The 14,445-nt window shown below is 42.7% G+C and overlaps 1 protein-coding gene across 3 annotated transcripts in view; it reads left to right on the top strand.

Moving 5' to 3' along the window:
• Positions 1–14,445, top strand: part of LOC135508352 (collagen alpha-1(XII) chain-like) — a 91,768-nt gene that overhangs the window by 3,715 nt on the left and 73,608 nt on the right. For 2 of the 3 annotated variants that reach the window (XM_064928475.1, XM_064928476.1), the window contains exons 3-13: positions 1,685–1,801; positions 1,921–2,064; positions 3,012–3,068; positions 4,036–4,299; positions 4,581–4,745; positions 4,874–5,047; positions 7,400–7,690; positions 7,843–8,445; positions 10,082–10,360; positions 10,830–11,105; positions 11,204–11,479. The exons of the other annotated variant lie outside the window; for it this stretch is intronic. In XM_064928475.1, the coding sequence (XP_064784547.1) occupies positions 1,685–1,801; positions 1,921–2,064; positions 3,012–3,068; positions 4,036–4,299; positions 4,581–4,745; positions 4,874–5,047; positions 7,400–7,690; positions 7,843–8,445; positions 10,082–10,360; positions 10,830–11,105; positions 11,204–11,479 (2,646 nt within the window). The remainder of the gene's footprint in view (positions 1–1,684; positions 1,802–1,920; positions 2,065–3,011; positions 3,069–4,035; positions 4,300–4,580; positions 4,746–4,873; positions 5,048–7,399; positions 7,691–7,842; positions 8,446–10,081; positions 10,361–10,829; positions 11,106–11,203; positions 11,480–14,445) is intronic. 3 annotated transcript variants of the gene reach the window in all.

Here is a 14,445-nt window from a genome sequence, read left to right as displayed (position 1 = left end):
CACTCCCTACCCACTTTCCTTACCCAACTTCCCCCTCCATCTCTCCACCTCCCCTTTACTCAACACCCCTCCTACCTCCAAGTGGGTTTATTTATTCTTGTTCAGAGACTTTCTTGGAGACATGAGGGGAGCTTTCCCGGGCCCCCTGAATTGATGTCAGGTTGGTGATCCTCTTTTACTGTGTACCAATAGCAGCTTAGTTCAGGTCCTAGTTGTTTTCCGCCTGTGCATTCAGTGTGTCCTGAGCTGTGGCTTTCTCAGTGGGTATTTTACAATGATATTCTTGCATCCCATCCCACTGCCCCTCCTCAACAGCTTGCATGCCACCCACCTGCTGACATGGTCTGCAAGGCCAGCCTTGGCATGTATGTCTTCATCACATACTCATCATCATCATGGACTATAGTATGTAGCATATAAGAAGTGCCTATACAGACATAGGCTAGAGGAGGAAGAGGCACTCCTACAGCACCTCACTTCGTAGATATTAAGACTCTTACATTCTCACAGTTCTAGCTATCTTGTTATTCTGTTTACCCTCAAGTACATGTTTATATGTCCAAACACTTTTGTTTCCCATTTAGCTGTACTCACATAAAGGTGAAAGGTCACTCAACACTCAGCTGATCTAAATAGGTTGCATGTGAACCCCAACTGAGGAAGAATATCATGTTAAAATATGTTTATTATCTCTGTGTGTGGTCCGTTATGTACATGGAAACTTTCATCCAATTTGTCAAGTTGTTCTAAACAACTTTCTCATGTACATGTGCATGGTGCCGTGGCAGCCAGCTCAATGTGGACACGTGCGTTGTTGTCAGATTGCATCTGTTGTTTTATTTTTATTTTTTTCAATATATTTGTAAATGATTTTCCTCTGTATCTCAACTCTCTCTTCATGTTGTCTGTGTAAGGCAAGCAGTGTCCCAGCACCTCATGCCATGTTGTTCACTCTGCCAATGAAAAGAACGTACACAACAGTCTCCCGTGACACATTGTGTATTCTTTTTGCAAGGTTTGCAATGGATTTATGCCAATGACTTGTGCTAGTCTCTAAATATACAAATAGTTTGTCAAAATATGTATATATACTCTGTATATATAACATGTGTTAAAATCAGCAAATGCCATCAACATTACCTGGCAATCTTGACTCCATTGTATAATCAATCATGTTGGAATGAAAATGTTGTTGTACTTGTGTGTTGTTCCAATCAACTCTATGACTTGAGAGCAACCTGTTGGTGCTGGTTGGTTGGGCATGCGTTGTAATGACTGCACTCAGCATGTATTGGATGGTTCACTCAATGTTTGTCCTTAGGGGAGTTTTATGTGGAGTTGGTCTGTATTAATGTTGTTTACTCCAGACTTCCGGTGCTTGAGTTGCTGACTAGGGTCACCTGGTTGTGCAACTCAAACAAATGCCATTTTGTTTTCCAAAATGGCTTCTCACACTTTTTAAATGTTGTTGTAAGTTTATTTTTTTGTCACATTTACCATGGATGTGGGTTTTTGTCTCCCTCAACAATGAACGTCTCAACTTCAGTCATGAAGTGTTTATCGTTGGGCTAAATGTGAATGCTTGATATAAAATGCCTTGCTGAAATACTTGATCAACACTTATATACTCATACCCATGTTTTGCTTACATGTAAGTTAACATCAGTTCCTCTTTTGTTTGCAGTGGAGCCCCCCTCAGACTTGAAATTTAAAATTCTAAATGAGAACACAGTGCAAATGTCATGGAGAAAACCATCGCAAAGGATACAAGGCTACAGAATACAAGTTGTATCGGATACAGGTTCGTATTTATTGATCTCATCAGTTAATTGACGTTTGCCTTACTAGTTATAGCCTTTCATGCCAAGCTGAATGATAATTTGCACCAATGCTAATGGAAACCCATTCTATATATCCCAGATGAACCAGCCAAAGAGTTTAACCTCTCTGCCACTGCTACAAAGACGTCTATCCCAGACCTGACTCCTGATCTGGACTACTCAGTGTCCATCATCTCCTATGATGGCACAGAGGAGAGTATACCCATCTTTGGTCAGCTCACTAGTAAGTGCTCAATATTCAAATCAAAACAGACCTTAAAGTGAAATGCTTAAATTACTTAAAAATAAGTTGAAATGTAGCAAATAATTAAGGAGCAACAATAAAATAACAGTAGCGATACTATATACACGGGGTTCCTGTACAGAGGGCTCCGGTACAGGGTCAATGTGAGGGGTACCAGTTAGCCAATGTAATTGAGGTAATATGTACATGTAGGTAGAGGTAAAGTGACTACGCATGGATAATAAACAGGGAGTAGAAGCAGCGTAAAAATGTGGGGTGCGGACAATGCAATTAGTCCTGGTAGCCATTTTATTAACTGTCCAAGAGTCTTATAGCTTGGGGGTAGAAGCTGTTAAGAAGCCTTTTTGACCTAAACTTGGCGCTCCGGTACAGCTTGCCGTGTGGTAGCAGAGAGAACAGTCTATGACTAGGAAGGCTGGAGTCCTTGGCAATTTTTTGGGCTTTCCTCTGACACTGCCTGGTATAGAGGTCCTAGATGGCAGGAAGCTTGGGCCCAGTGATATATTCTAATGCTGTTACAAGGTTAAAAATAACTTGTGTGAAAAGTCAGATGGCTTTCCCAAAAGCCAGATGTGGACTGATATCAAAAGGGTTTAACCTCAGATCAGATCACTCAGCCATAGGACTAATGGGCCAACTACATAGCTGTCTATGGTGTAGCTGCCAAGTGAGATGAAAAACATACGATTTTTAATGGAACAAATTAGAGTTTATAGCGTTAGCTTCTAGACACATCAGAAGAAGGAAATCACATTTGTTTATTGAAACTTGAATAATGTATAGCTAATGAACCAGGAAAAATATGTTTATATGCATTTGGTTGATATCCCATTGAAGAGGCTTGATGATGTGTTTGTCTTGAATTTATACATGGCCTATGGCACACAGGATGTCATGATAACAGTTCAAGTTCTCTTGTGTTTCAGTTCAATCCAGTAACACAAGTGGAACAGCAAGGAGACCTCAGACTTCAGAAGCAATCAGTAAGTATGTTTATCTCAATGTCAACCAATCCCCTCTATGCCCACTGCCTGTTCACATAGCTGTACAATTTTTCCAGTACCTTTTTTGTGTTTGTCCATGAACTTCCAACATAATCATAATAGTTTTCTCTGGAATATTTTCCTCAGCCTCAAATACCCCTTCTGTACTGATGAGTTGTCACAGTGTGAGCAGACAGGTTGACCGACAGTGGCTGAGAATGTACACTGTAATTCGTCATTGAAAACAGTCTTCACATTGAGGCAAACGGGTTCCTTTTGGGCTCCCATAATCCAATGAGTGGGATGATGTCACTGTCATGCCAACTCGGTGTATGTCCGTCCTTTAAATGAAATGTTGAAAGAATTGGAAAGGATTACTGCTCTGACCAGAAGTCCTTTTACCGGAGTTCTTTGCCTCTCCATGAGTCCAGTCTGTGGATTGACAGGGAGACACGCTTACTTTTCCCCACCATGTACGATTTGGGTGGAAATTGAACCGGAAGTCCTGAATACAAAATCTGGTAGAATGCTCTTACCGCTCTCACAATTGACCTAATTGTCCTGCTAAATCGGTAGAATATTTTATGTTTTATCAATAAATCTTCAAAAGGTGAGAATAACAAGATGTGAGAAGCACATACGCATAAAGAGTCAAATAGACCTAGGGGATCTAAGATTCAAGACATTCATAGTCCTGCGAATTATTGCATCTTGGATGTTCCAGAGAATCTGATGGATCTGTGATTTAAAAACCCACTAGGGTTTGAAAACATAAAACCGAACAATACCGTTGAAAGTTTCTGTGATTATTTGTTCCATAAAAACACATTTTTGTCTTCATGACTGTTGGAATATCATCTGTCAGATATTTTCATTAGAGTACCTAAAAGGTGTACCAATCTGTCAGATTGTGTTCAGACAATGAATTGTGTTGCCTCTCTCCCCATCCCCCTCTCCACCCCTCCAGAGTGTTCAGTCAATGCCATAGCAGACCTAGTCTTCCTGGTGGATGGCTCCTGGAGCGTTGGCAGGGAAAACTTCAAGCATATCCGCAGCTTCATCAGTGCCTTGGCTGGTGCCTTCGACATCGGAGAGGATAAGACCAGGGTGGCCGTGGTCCAGTACAGCACAGACACCCGCACTGAGTTCCTCCTCAACCGCCACTCCAAACGAGGGGAGCTTCTCAAAGCCATCAACACCCTGCCTTACAAGGGAGGAAACACCATGACAGGTATACGTGATTTGTGTGACTGAACAGCCTACTTGGACGTGTTTGTCCCTTACAGCATGGATAGCCTGTAGATCATTTGTAAATTCTTGTAGGACCGAATCCTAACTTGAGATCTGTGTGTGTCACTAGAACATTGGTGCAAGTCTTCCATTTTATGTTCTGTTTCCGTGCTTGTTCTCAAGGTAGACTTCCGCCCACAGACAATAAATGTTGTCTTACGCTGAAAGATTTTTGGTAACACTATTTTCTTAAAGGTAAATTATGTTACACTCTGTCTCTAGGGGACGCCATGGACTACCTGCTGAAAAACATATTTACGGAGGCGGCTGGCGCCAGGAAAGGCTTTCCGAAGATAGCCATGATCATCACAGACGGAAAATCCCAGGACCCAGTGGAGGAGTATGCTAAACGACTCAGGAACATTGGAGTGGAAATATTTGCCTTAGGTACTACTCTTTCTTGAGAACATCCTTATAATGCTTTTAGTTTGTGTGTGCCTGGAGATTCTGTAATGGCTGATGTCCAGAGTACTCCATTTCTCAGGCTAATTTGTAAGATGTTTTTCACAATGTAGGCATCAAAGGAGCAGATGAGGATGAACTGAAGGAAATGGCCTCAACTCCCCACAACACACATGTCTACAATGTTCCTAACTTTGATGTGATCAAGGCAGTGCAGAAAAAGCTCATCACTCAGGTGTGCTCCAGTGTGGAAGACCAGCTCAACTCTCTAGTGAGCGGAGATGATGGTAAGACATTATAGATGATGGTAAGACATTATAGATGATGGTAAGACATTAAAGATGATGGTAAGACATTATAGATGATGGTAAGACATTAAAGATGATGGTAAGACATTATAGATGATGGTAAGATATTAACGATGATGGTAAAACATTATAGATGATGGTAAGACATTATAGATGATGGTAAGACATTATAGATGACGGTAAGACATTATAGATGATGGTAAGACATTATAGATGACGGTAAGACATTATAGATGACGGTAAGACATTATAAATGACGGTAAGACATACATAGATGATGGTAAGACATTATAGATGACGGTAAGACATTATAGATGATGGTAAGACATTATAGATGACAGTAAGACATTATAGATGATGGTAAGACATTATAGATGATGGTAAGACATAGATGATGGTAAGACATTATAGATGACAGTAAGACATTATAGATGACTGTAAGACATTATAGATGACGGTAAGACATAGATGATGGTAAGATTTATAGATGATGGTAAGACATTATAGATGACTGTAAGACATTATAGATGATGGTAAGACATTAAAGATGACGGTAAGACATTATAGATGCCGGTAAGACATTATAGATGATGGTAAGACATTAAAGATGACGGTAAGACATTATAGATGACGGTAAGACATGATAGATGATGGTAAGACATTATAGATGATGGTAAAACATTATAGATAACGGTAAGACATTATAGATGACGGTAAGATATTAAAGATGACGGTAAGACATTATAGATGACGTTAAGACATCATAGATGATGGTAAGACATTATAGATGATGGTAAGAATTAGAATGGACGGTAAGACATTATAGATGACGGTAAGACATTATAGATGACGGTAAGACATTATAGATGATGGTAAGACATTATAGATGATGGTAAGACATTATAGATGATGGTAAGACATTATAGATGATGGTAAGAATTATAGATGACGGTAAGACATTATAGATGACTGTAAGACATTATAGATGACGGTAAGACATTATAGATGATGGTAAGACATTATAGATGACGGTAAAACATTATAGATGACGGTAAGACATTATAGATGATGGTAAGACATTATAGATGACGGTAAAACATTATAGATGACGGTAAGACATTATAGATTATGGTAAGAAATTATAGATGATGGTAAGACATAGATGATGGTAAGACATTATAGATGACGGTAAGACATTATAGATGACGGTAAGACATTATAGATGATGGTAAGACATTATAGATGACGGTAAAACATTATAGATGACGGTAAGACATTATAGATGACGGTAAGACATTATAGATGATGGTAAGACATAGATGATGGTAAGATATTATAGATGACGGTAAGACATTATAGATGACAGTAAGATATTATAGATGATGGTAAGACATTAAAGATGATGGTAAGACATTAAAGATGATGGTAAAACATTATAGATGATGGTAAGACATTAAAGATGATGGTAAGACATTATAGATGATGGTAAGACATTATAGATGATGGTAAGACATAGATGATGGTAAGACATTATTGATGATGGTAAGAATTATAGATGACGGTAAGACATTATAGATGACTGTAAGACATTATAGATGATGGTAAGACATTATAGATGACGGTAAGACATTAAAGATGACGGTAAGACATTATAGATGATGGTAAGACATTAAAGATGACGGTAAGACATTATAGATGATGGTAAGACATTATAGATAACGGTAAAACATTATAGATGACGGTAAGACATTATTGATCATGGCAAGACATTGTAGATGATGGTAAGACATAGATGATGGTAAGACATTATAGATGACGGTAAGACATTATAGATGACGGTAAGACATTATAGATGATGGTAAGACATTATAGATGACGGTAAGACATTATAGGTTACGGTAAGACATTAAAGATGACGGTAAGACATTATAGATGACGGTAAGACATTAAAGATGACGGTAAGACATTATAGATGACGGTAAGACATTATAGATGACGGTAAGACATTATAGATGACGGTAAGACATTATAGATGACGGTAAGACATTATAGATGACGGTAAGACATTATAGATGATGGTAAGACATTATAGATGACGGTAAGACATTATAGATGACGGTAAGACATTAAAGATGATGGTAAGACATTATAGATGACGGTAAGACATAGATGATGTATTACATCACATTTCCATTGCTTGATTTAAATCTTCAACTATTTCAAGTACGTTGTCAGAAATAGGTATGGTCAATGTAACAAATCAACAACTTTGTAACTGTAAATGTATTGTTGAAGTGTTTCCTAACCAAACTACATTTGTTCTGTCTCTAGTGGTGGAACCGGCCTCTAACCTTCAGGTGCTTGAGATCTCCTCTAAGTCCATGAGGGTGACGTGGGATCCCTCTCTGGGGGAGATCACAGGCTACAAGCTGACCCTGATGCCCATGATGGCTGGGATGAAGCGCCAGGTGGTATACGTGGGGCCCACCCAGACCTCCGTCAACGTCCGGGACCTGTCCCCAGAGACTGAGTACGAGATCAGCCTGTTCGCCCTGAAGGGTCTGACACCCAGTGATGCTGTCCTGGCCATGGAGAAGACTCAGCCTGTCAAGGTGTCATTGGGTGAGATAACGCTCTGTAACAGCATATCAGTGATCCACTCACTCTCTCACATACTAACTCACTGAAAGTTTACTTAGTTGCTATGTAAAAGAACAACCTATTTCATAATGTAGACCATATAGAGATGACATCTAATGTATTTTCCACCCCAGAATGTTCTCTTGGAGTGGACGTACAAGCTGATGTGGTCTTGCTGGTCGATGGTTCCTACAGTATCGGATTACAAAACTTTGCCAAAGTCAGAGCTTTCCTGGAGGTCCTGGTCAACTCCTTCAACGTCGGGCTTGACAAGATCCGGCTCAGCTTGGTCCAGTACAGCAGGGACCCCCACACTGAGTTCGCCCTGAACACCTATAATGACATTGCTTCAGTGGTCAAGGCTGTCCGGACGTTCCCTTACCGCGGAGGCTCCACCAACACGGGCAAGGCCATGAACTACGTCAGGGAGAAGATCTTTATCTCCACCAGAGGCGCTCGAACCAGCGTCCCACGTGTCATGGTCCTCATCACAGACGGGAAGTCCTCGGACTCCTTCAAGGACGCGGCCACCAACCTAAGGAATATAGATGTGGAGATCTTTGCTGTGGGGGTGAAGGACGCTGTAAGGTCAGAGCTGGAAGCCATTGCTAACGCCCCAGCAGCGACCCACGTATACACTGTGGAGGACTTTGATGCTTTCCAGAGGATCTCCAAGGAGCTCACCCAGTCCATCTGCCTGAGGATCGAACAAGAGCTCCTAAACATCAAGAAGAGGAGTGAGTAGCCATTTAACATTTCCATGGTAACAGAACAATGCTGAGACTCAGAATTTTCACTTTATGTTACAAAAAAAAAATGTATGTCTAACAAAAGCCAATGATTGTAAAGTTAAAGAAACCATGCACAATGACTACTTTTAACAATTTCCACTGATAATTGTGCAAAAACACATTTACTTGAAGATCACTGCAGATGCAAAGTTTGGTAGCAGAATGACAGCACAAACAGCACAAACAGTACAAACTGTAATTATGTTACCAAACTTAGCATCAGCCGTGTTCTTCAAGTAAACGTGTTTTTGTAACATTTTCAGTGGACATTGTTAATGGTAGTCCTTGTGCATAGAGTTGTATGGTTTGTTTAAGAATAATTTGTTTGACATACATTTTAAAGTGGAAATTCAGTCTCAGTATTAAATGCCCATACCGTTATAACAAAGGGCTGGGGGTTTTCCTTCTCTGGTCATGTGGTCAACAAAAACTCCTAGCCCTACTCATTACACATACCCCTGTTTGAAGTTTAGCATGCTTACGCTGGGCTGTACTGTACCTGTAACTATAGCTACATAACCATACATGCGGGTTACTATAGTGGCAGCCTCTAAGTGACCTCGAACTCTGTATAGTCCATTGTAATCAGTTATTTGTGCTGCGGTAAAGCAGGTCAGAACTGTGCCACTGCAATAGTGATATCATAATGTAACTACATCTCCACGACACAAAAGGCTGAGTAATAATCTGAATCTATTATTACCCTTGCCTTGGTCTGTTTCTGTCTCCCCAGCTGGCTTCTGGTCAGGCAAACACAAGCGAGGTATTCATTGTCAGGGTTCTCCCCAGGATTGTTTAACAAGGTGGTGCTGCTGAGAACACCTGGAACTGCCATTTGCTGCAATCTAGAGCAAATAAATACTCAATTAGTGTGTGGTGCCTTGCCTTAAATGATAACAAATAAAAATATATAGTACTTTTATTATTTTTTTACATTGTGGTGCAGCAGGTCAGCGTAGTGCCCTTCTTGCATTTTTCGGGGAGAACCCTGATTGTTTTATCTCTCCCTGACTGGGCATGCTGCCTTCAAAATATCACAAAACCATATGCCTGCATCTCAGGGGAGCTCGTTGAACCATTTGTTATCATTTACTGTTTTTAAACACTATAGCAACAGACTGGAGACCCTCTGTTATTCTGACCTAAATGTCCTTCCAATCCGTCTCTGAAAGTCAACAGGACTTTAGACAGTTTTCAACACCACAGTAGAAGGACATCAGTTTATCTGCTACACTTATCATCAGTAATGATCCCCCTTTTCCAAGAACACAAAACAATTGGCCATTGGCAATGTCCTGGGGTTTTAATATGAATTTGTTGTAATCTTGTCAGCTTAATGCATAATGCTAGCATTCAGTATGAGGAGTGTTTCCTATGACCAAGACACTCATGGAAGATAAATGGTCAAATATGGATCTGTGAATGGTGTTGAATGAGTTAAACTCATTGGTTCCATTCCAGCTTTTCTGAATGAACAAGATAGACACCTCTGCTTAGCATTATCAAAAGCCCTAACGATTACATTTCCTATGAGGACAAAACACAAACCAGTGACTTAATTGTGTTTTATCCCTCTCGTCAGGTCTGATTGCACCCAGGGACCTGGAGTTCTCTGAGGTGACATCCAGAAGCTTCCGTGTCACCTGGACAACTGATTCCACCAACGTCATGTCCTACTTGGTGCGTTTCCGTAAGGCAGAGGACATCGCTGGGGACTACATCTCCCTGGCTGTGCCAGCCGACACCACCAGCGCCATCCTGCCACACCTCACCCCCTTCACCACCTACGAGGTCAACGTGTTTGCCCAGTATGACAAAGGAGACAGTTTCCCTCTGTCAGGGGAGGAGACCACTTTGGAAGGTAAGGGGTTAAAACCATACACATTCAGGGGTTTCACAGCATAATCAAGTGAAGAGATACAGTACACTCTTAGAAAAAAAGGTGCTATCTAGAACCTCAAATATTTATTCTGCTGTACCCATAAGAGAAACCTTTGAAGAACTCTTGTTGGTTCAGGTTTAGAACCCATTTGGTTTCAAGTAAAACCATTTTTGGGTCCCATGTAGAATCCAAAAGGGTTTTTACCTGGAACGAAAAAGGGTTTTAACCTGGAACCAAAAAGGGTTATCCTATGGGGACAGCCAAAAAACCTTTTTGGAACCCTTTTTTTATAAGAGTATATATGTTATAGTGCTTTTGCTGTTTCTCACAAGTTTATGTTTCTCACAAGTTCAATAGTTTACACAGAAGGCTGGGTGTGGAGTCTTTGTCCTTACAAATTACATTGACAAGCCACTGCTAAACAAAACCTAAACATTCTTCTTTCTAGAACGAGGGACGGTGCAGGGCCTGAGTGTGTCTGAGGAGACCACGGACAGTTTCCGGGTGTCGTGGCTGGCGGCGCCAGGGCCCGTGGTGAGGTACCGGCTGTCCTACATCCCCATGACAGGGGGAGGAGAGGTTCTAGAGGCCCAGACCAACGGACCTGACACCAGTATCGTGCTCCAGGAGCTGTTCCCCATCACCACCTACCATGTGTCTGTGTCTGCAGAGTACACCTCCGGCCTGGGAGACGAGATGCAGGTTGACGGAACCACCAAGGAAGGTCAGTCAGTTAACCAGCGTGGCTGCTAACATTTCAATTCCTTACCTATAGCTAATGCAGTTTATACTGCACATACATGTTTGTCCTTTCTCTCTCAGTCCGTGGTTCTCCCCGTGATCTCCGTGTCTTCAACGAGACCATGTCTAGCATGAAGGTGTCATGGAGGGCCGCTCCTGGGAATGTCCTCCAGTACCGCGTGGCCTTCAAACCAGCCGATGGCACCGGGGAGAGGAAGGAGATAGCTGTGAAAGGAGACACCACCGTGGCTCTGCTGAAGAACCTCCAGCCTGCTACTGAATATGAGCTGTTTGTCAGCGCCCGCTACACCTCTGGGCTGGGAGACCCACTCCTGGGTACAGGCACCACCCTAGAAGGTACAACTCTTATGTTTGTTATAACTGTCTGCTCTTTGGCTGCTTTGAAGGGGTTGTATTTCAGAGAGAGAGAGGGAGATAGATAGATAGATAGATAGATAGATAGATAGGGAGGGAGGGAGGGAGGGAGGGAGGGAGGGAGGGAGGGAGGGAGGGAGGGAGGGAGGGAGGGAGGGAGGGAGGGAGGGAGGGAGGGAGGGAGGGAGGGAGGGAGGGAGGGAGGGAGGGAGGGCATGGTGTAGGATGTCAGCCTAGAAAATCATACTGCCCTAGAAATCCTTCCCAGATATCTCAGGATACCTCTTCTCTGACTGAGTGTTAAGGGAAACTCTGTAAGTGCTGGAATATTTAACTTTATGTCATTCCTGTGACACAGACACACTGTAGGTCAGCTCTGCTTTATTGCCCATGAAGCAGGGAGAGCTGGAAATGGGGGTACTTTCGTAAACCTAAAACACTCCTGAGTACAGCCAACACATGCCATGCTAGACGAGCTCATGCAGTTTTACACACTCTAGGGACATATGGGTTATTTGAGATTATTTTATGTGACACATTCAATATCACTTTAAAGGAAAATACCACTCAAATCTTTTGTTATTTGTTTCATTAGTCCGATACAGTCCCAAAATGTTTTCCATGTCGGCAATCAAGTTTTCGTTTTGCCAAAATATATATTTCTGTGGTATTTTCATTCAATGATTTTGTAAACCATTTGGAATAGCAATGCTGCTGATCAGAGATGGCTTACTCTGCTAACTGGGATCCTCAACCATAGACCTTGATGCATACTTAAACCTATGTCTTCAAGAATGTTAGCCAAAATGTACCAAATCCATTGTAGACTACACCCCTCTTTCTAACACTGATGGATAGTGTTAGAAGGTTGTTCAGGACTGACATGCAGTGAGTTAGTGTGTGGGACATCTATTAGTGATATAGGTGTTTCAGTAGGCAGCCATTCAGGCCAGAGCAGCAGGAGGTTATGGGTCACGCTGGTCTGGTTGCTTGGGAGCCCAACAATAACAAAGACCACTCTATCCCACACGCCAGAACAGACACATCCCCCACAATCCGTTCTGCTCGTGGCAGCCCAATCATAGGTCTCTGGACAGCTTTATGACATTAGTAGAGTTCTGTCCCGGAACGTCTTTGATCAGGGTGTTCTAGAAGAGAAAGCTCTGAGGATGGGAGGCCCAACTAGAAGGATGAGAGGGGAGGGGATGGCCAACTAAGGGGACTGGAGTCTGGGAAGGGGAGAACCAACTAGGAGGACTGGGGTCTGGGAAGGGGAGGAACAACTAGGAGGACTGGGTTCTGGGGAGTGGAGACACAACTAGGAGGACTGGGGTCTGGGGAGTGGAGACAACTAGGAGGACTGGGGTCTGTGGAGTGGAGACACAAATAGGAAGACTGGGTTCTGGGGAGTGGAGACACAACTAGGAGGACTGGGTTCTGGGGAGTGGAGACACAACTAGGAGGACTGGGGTCTGTGGAGTGGAGACACAAATAGGAAGACTGGGTTCTGGGGAGTGGAGACACAACTAGGAGGACTGGGTTCTGGGGAGTGGAGACACAACTAGGAGGACTGGGGTCTGGGGAGTGGAGACACAACTAGGAGGACTGGGTTCTGGGGAGTGGAGACACAACTAGGAGGACTGGGGTCTGGGGAGTGGAGACACAACTAGGAGGACTGGGGTCTGGGGAGTGGAGACACAACTAGGAGGACTGGGGTCTGGGGAGTGGAGACGCAACTAGGAGGACTGGGTTCTGGGGAGTGGAGACACAACTAGGAGGACTGGGTTCTGGGGAGGGGAGAACAAACTAGGAAGACTGGGGTCTGGGGAGGGGAGAACCAACTAGGAGGACTGGGTTCTGGGGAGGGGAGAAACAGCTAGGAGGACTGGGGTCTGGGGAGTGGAGACAACTAGGAGGACTGGGGTCTGGGGAGTGGAGACAACTAGGAGGACTGGGGTCTGGGGAGTGGAGACACAACTAGGAGGACTGGGGTCTGGAGAGTGGGGACACAACTAGGAGGACTGGGGTCTGGGGAGGGGAGGGGAGGACCAACTAGGGCTGAGGTCAAGCAGACAGGAGGCTGTATGTGCTTTGCTTTAGTTAGGTTTGGGGGTCAGCATTATGCCTGTAGAGAGGAATATTGTTCCAGCCCTTTTTCCTTGAAATTGGCAATCTGCAGTTGCTACATCAATTTTTTGACATATACTGTACATTTATGATATGTACCCATTGATTCTTGAAGAATATAACTTGTAAATGCCTCATGAGCTTAGTTCAACTATCACACCCCATCATAACCCAAAATATAAACTGTATAGCCTCAAAACATGATTAAAACTATCATTTTGATATCATGGATTGTCAGTCCTTGCATCTATGGTCCTTGCATCTATGAATTGGAGAGTTTTTACATTTCGCCAGACCCATCCCTGAGCTTTTTACCAAAACAGTGCACTTTGTAATTGTTTCAACTGCTGTTTCCTGCTTTAAAGTGGAAGATGCCAAATGGTTTCAGTTTGAGCCCCCCAACACAGCAAAGATTAGTCATTCACCATAACCAAAGAGTGGAGTCATTGTCTCTTGATGTTGCCTCCTACCTAAATGTCACTTATGACAACATTAATAGTAGACCACATGGCTTCTGCATCAGGGAATATCAGAGGCCTTATCCCACTCTGGAGAACAATGGAGAGGTGTCCGCTATGGAGTAGTATGTAGCTATTTTCAGTTCATAAGCTGAATGCTTCAGATTCATTCTTTCTTCATGGTAGAATGGCGGCGGAGGGAATGGCAGCCATTTTACGAGCTCCTGACCAATTGTACTGTTTTGTGTATTTTTTTTTTGCGCTGATCGTTCCTTTTTTTGTATGTAATGTTTCCGCCAACTTTTCCTATAACCGAAAAGAGCTTCTGGACATCGGAAACAGCTATCACTAACAAGGATTTCT

Source organism: Oncorhynchus masou, chromosome 21 (genome assembly GCF_036934945.1).
Source record: "Oncorhynchus masou masou isolate Uvic2021 chromosome 21, UVic_Omas_1.1, whole genome shotgun sequence".
Classification (NCBI taxonomy): Eukaryota; Metazoa; Chordata; class Actinopteri; order Salmoniformes; family Salmonidae; genus Oncorhynchus; species Oncorhynchus masou.
This window is presented reverse-complemented; position numbering and strand designations above follow the sequence as displayed.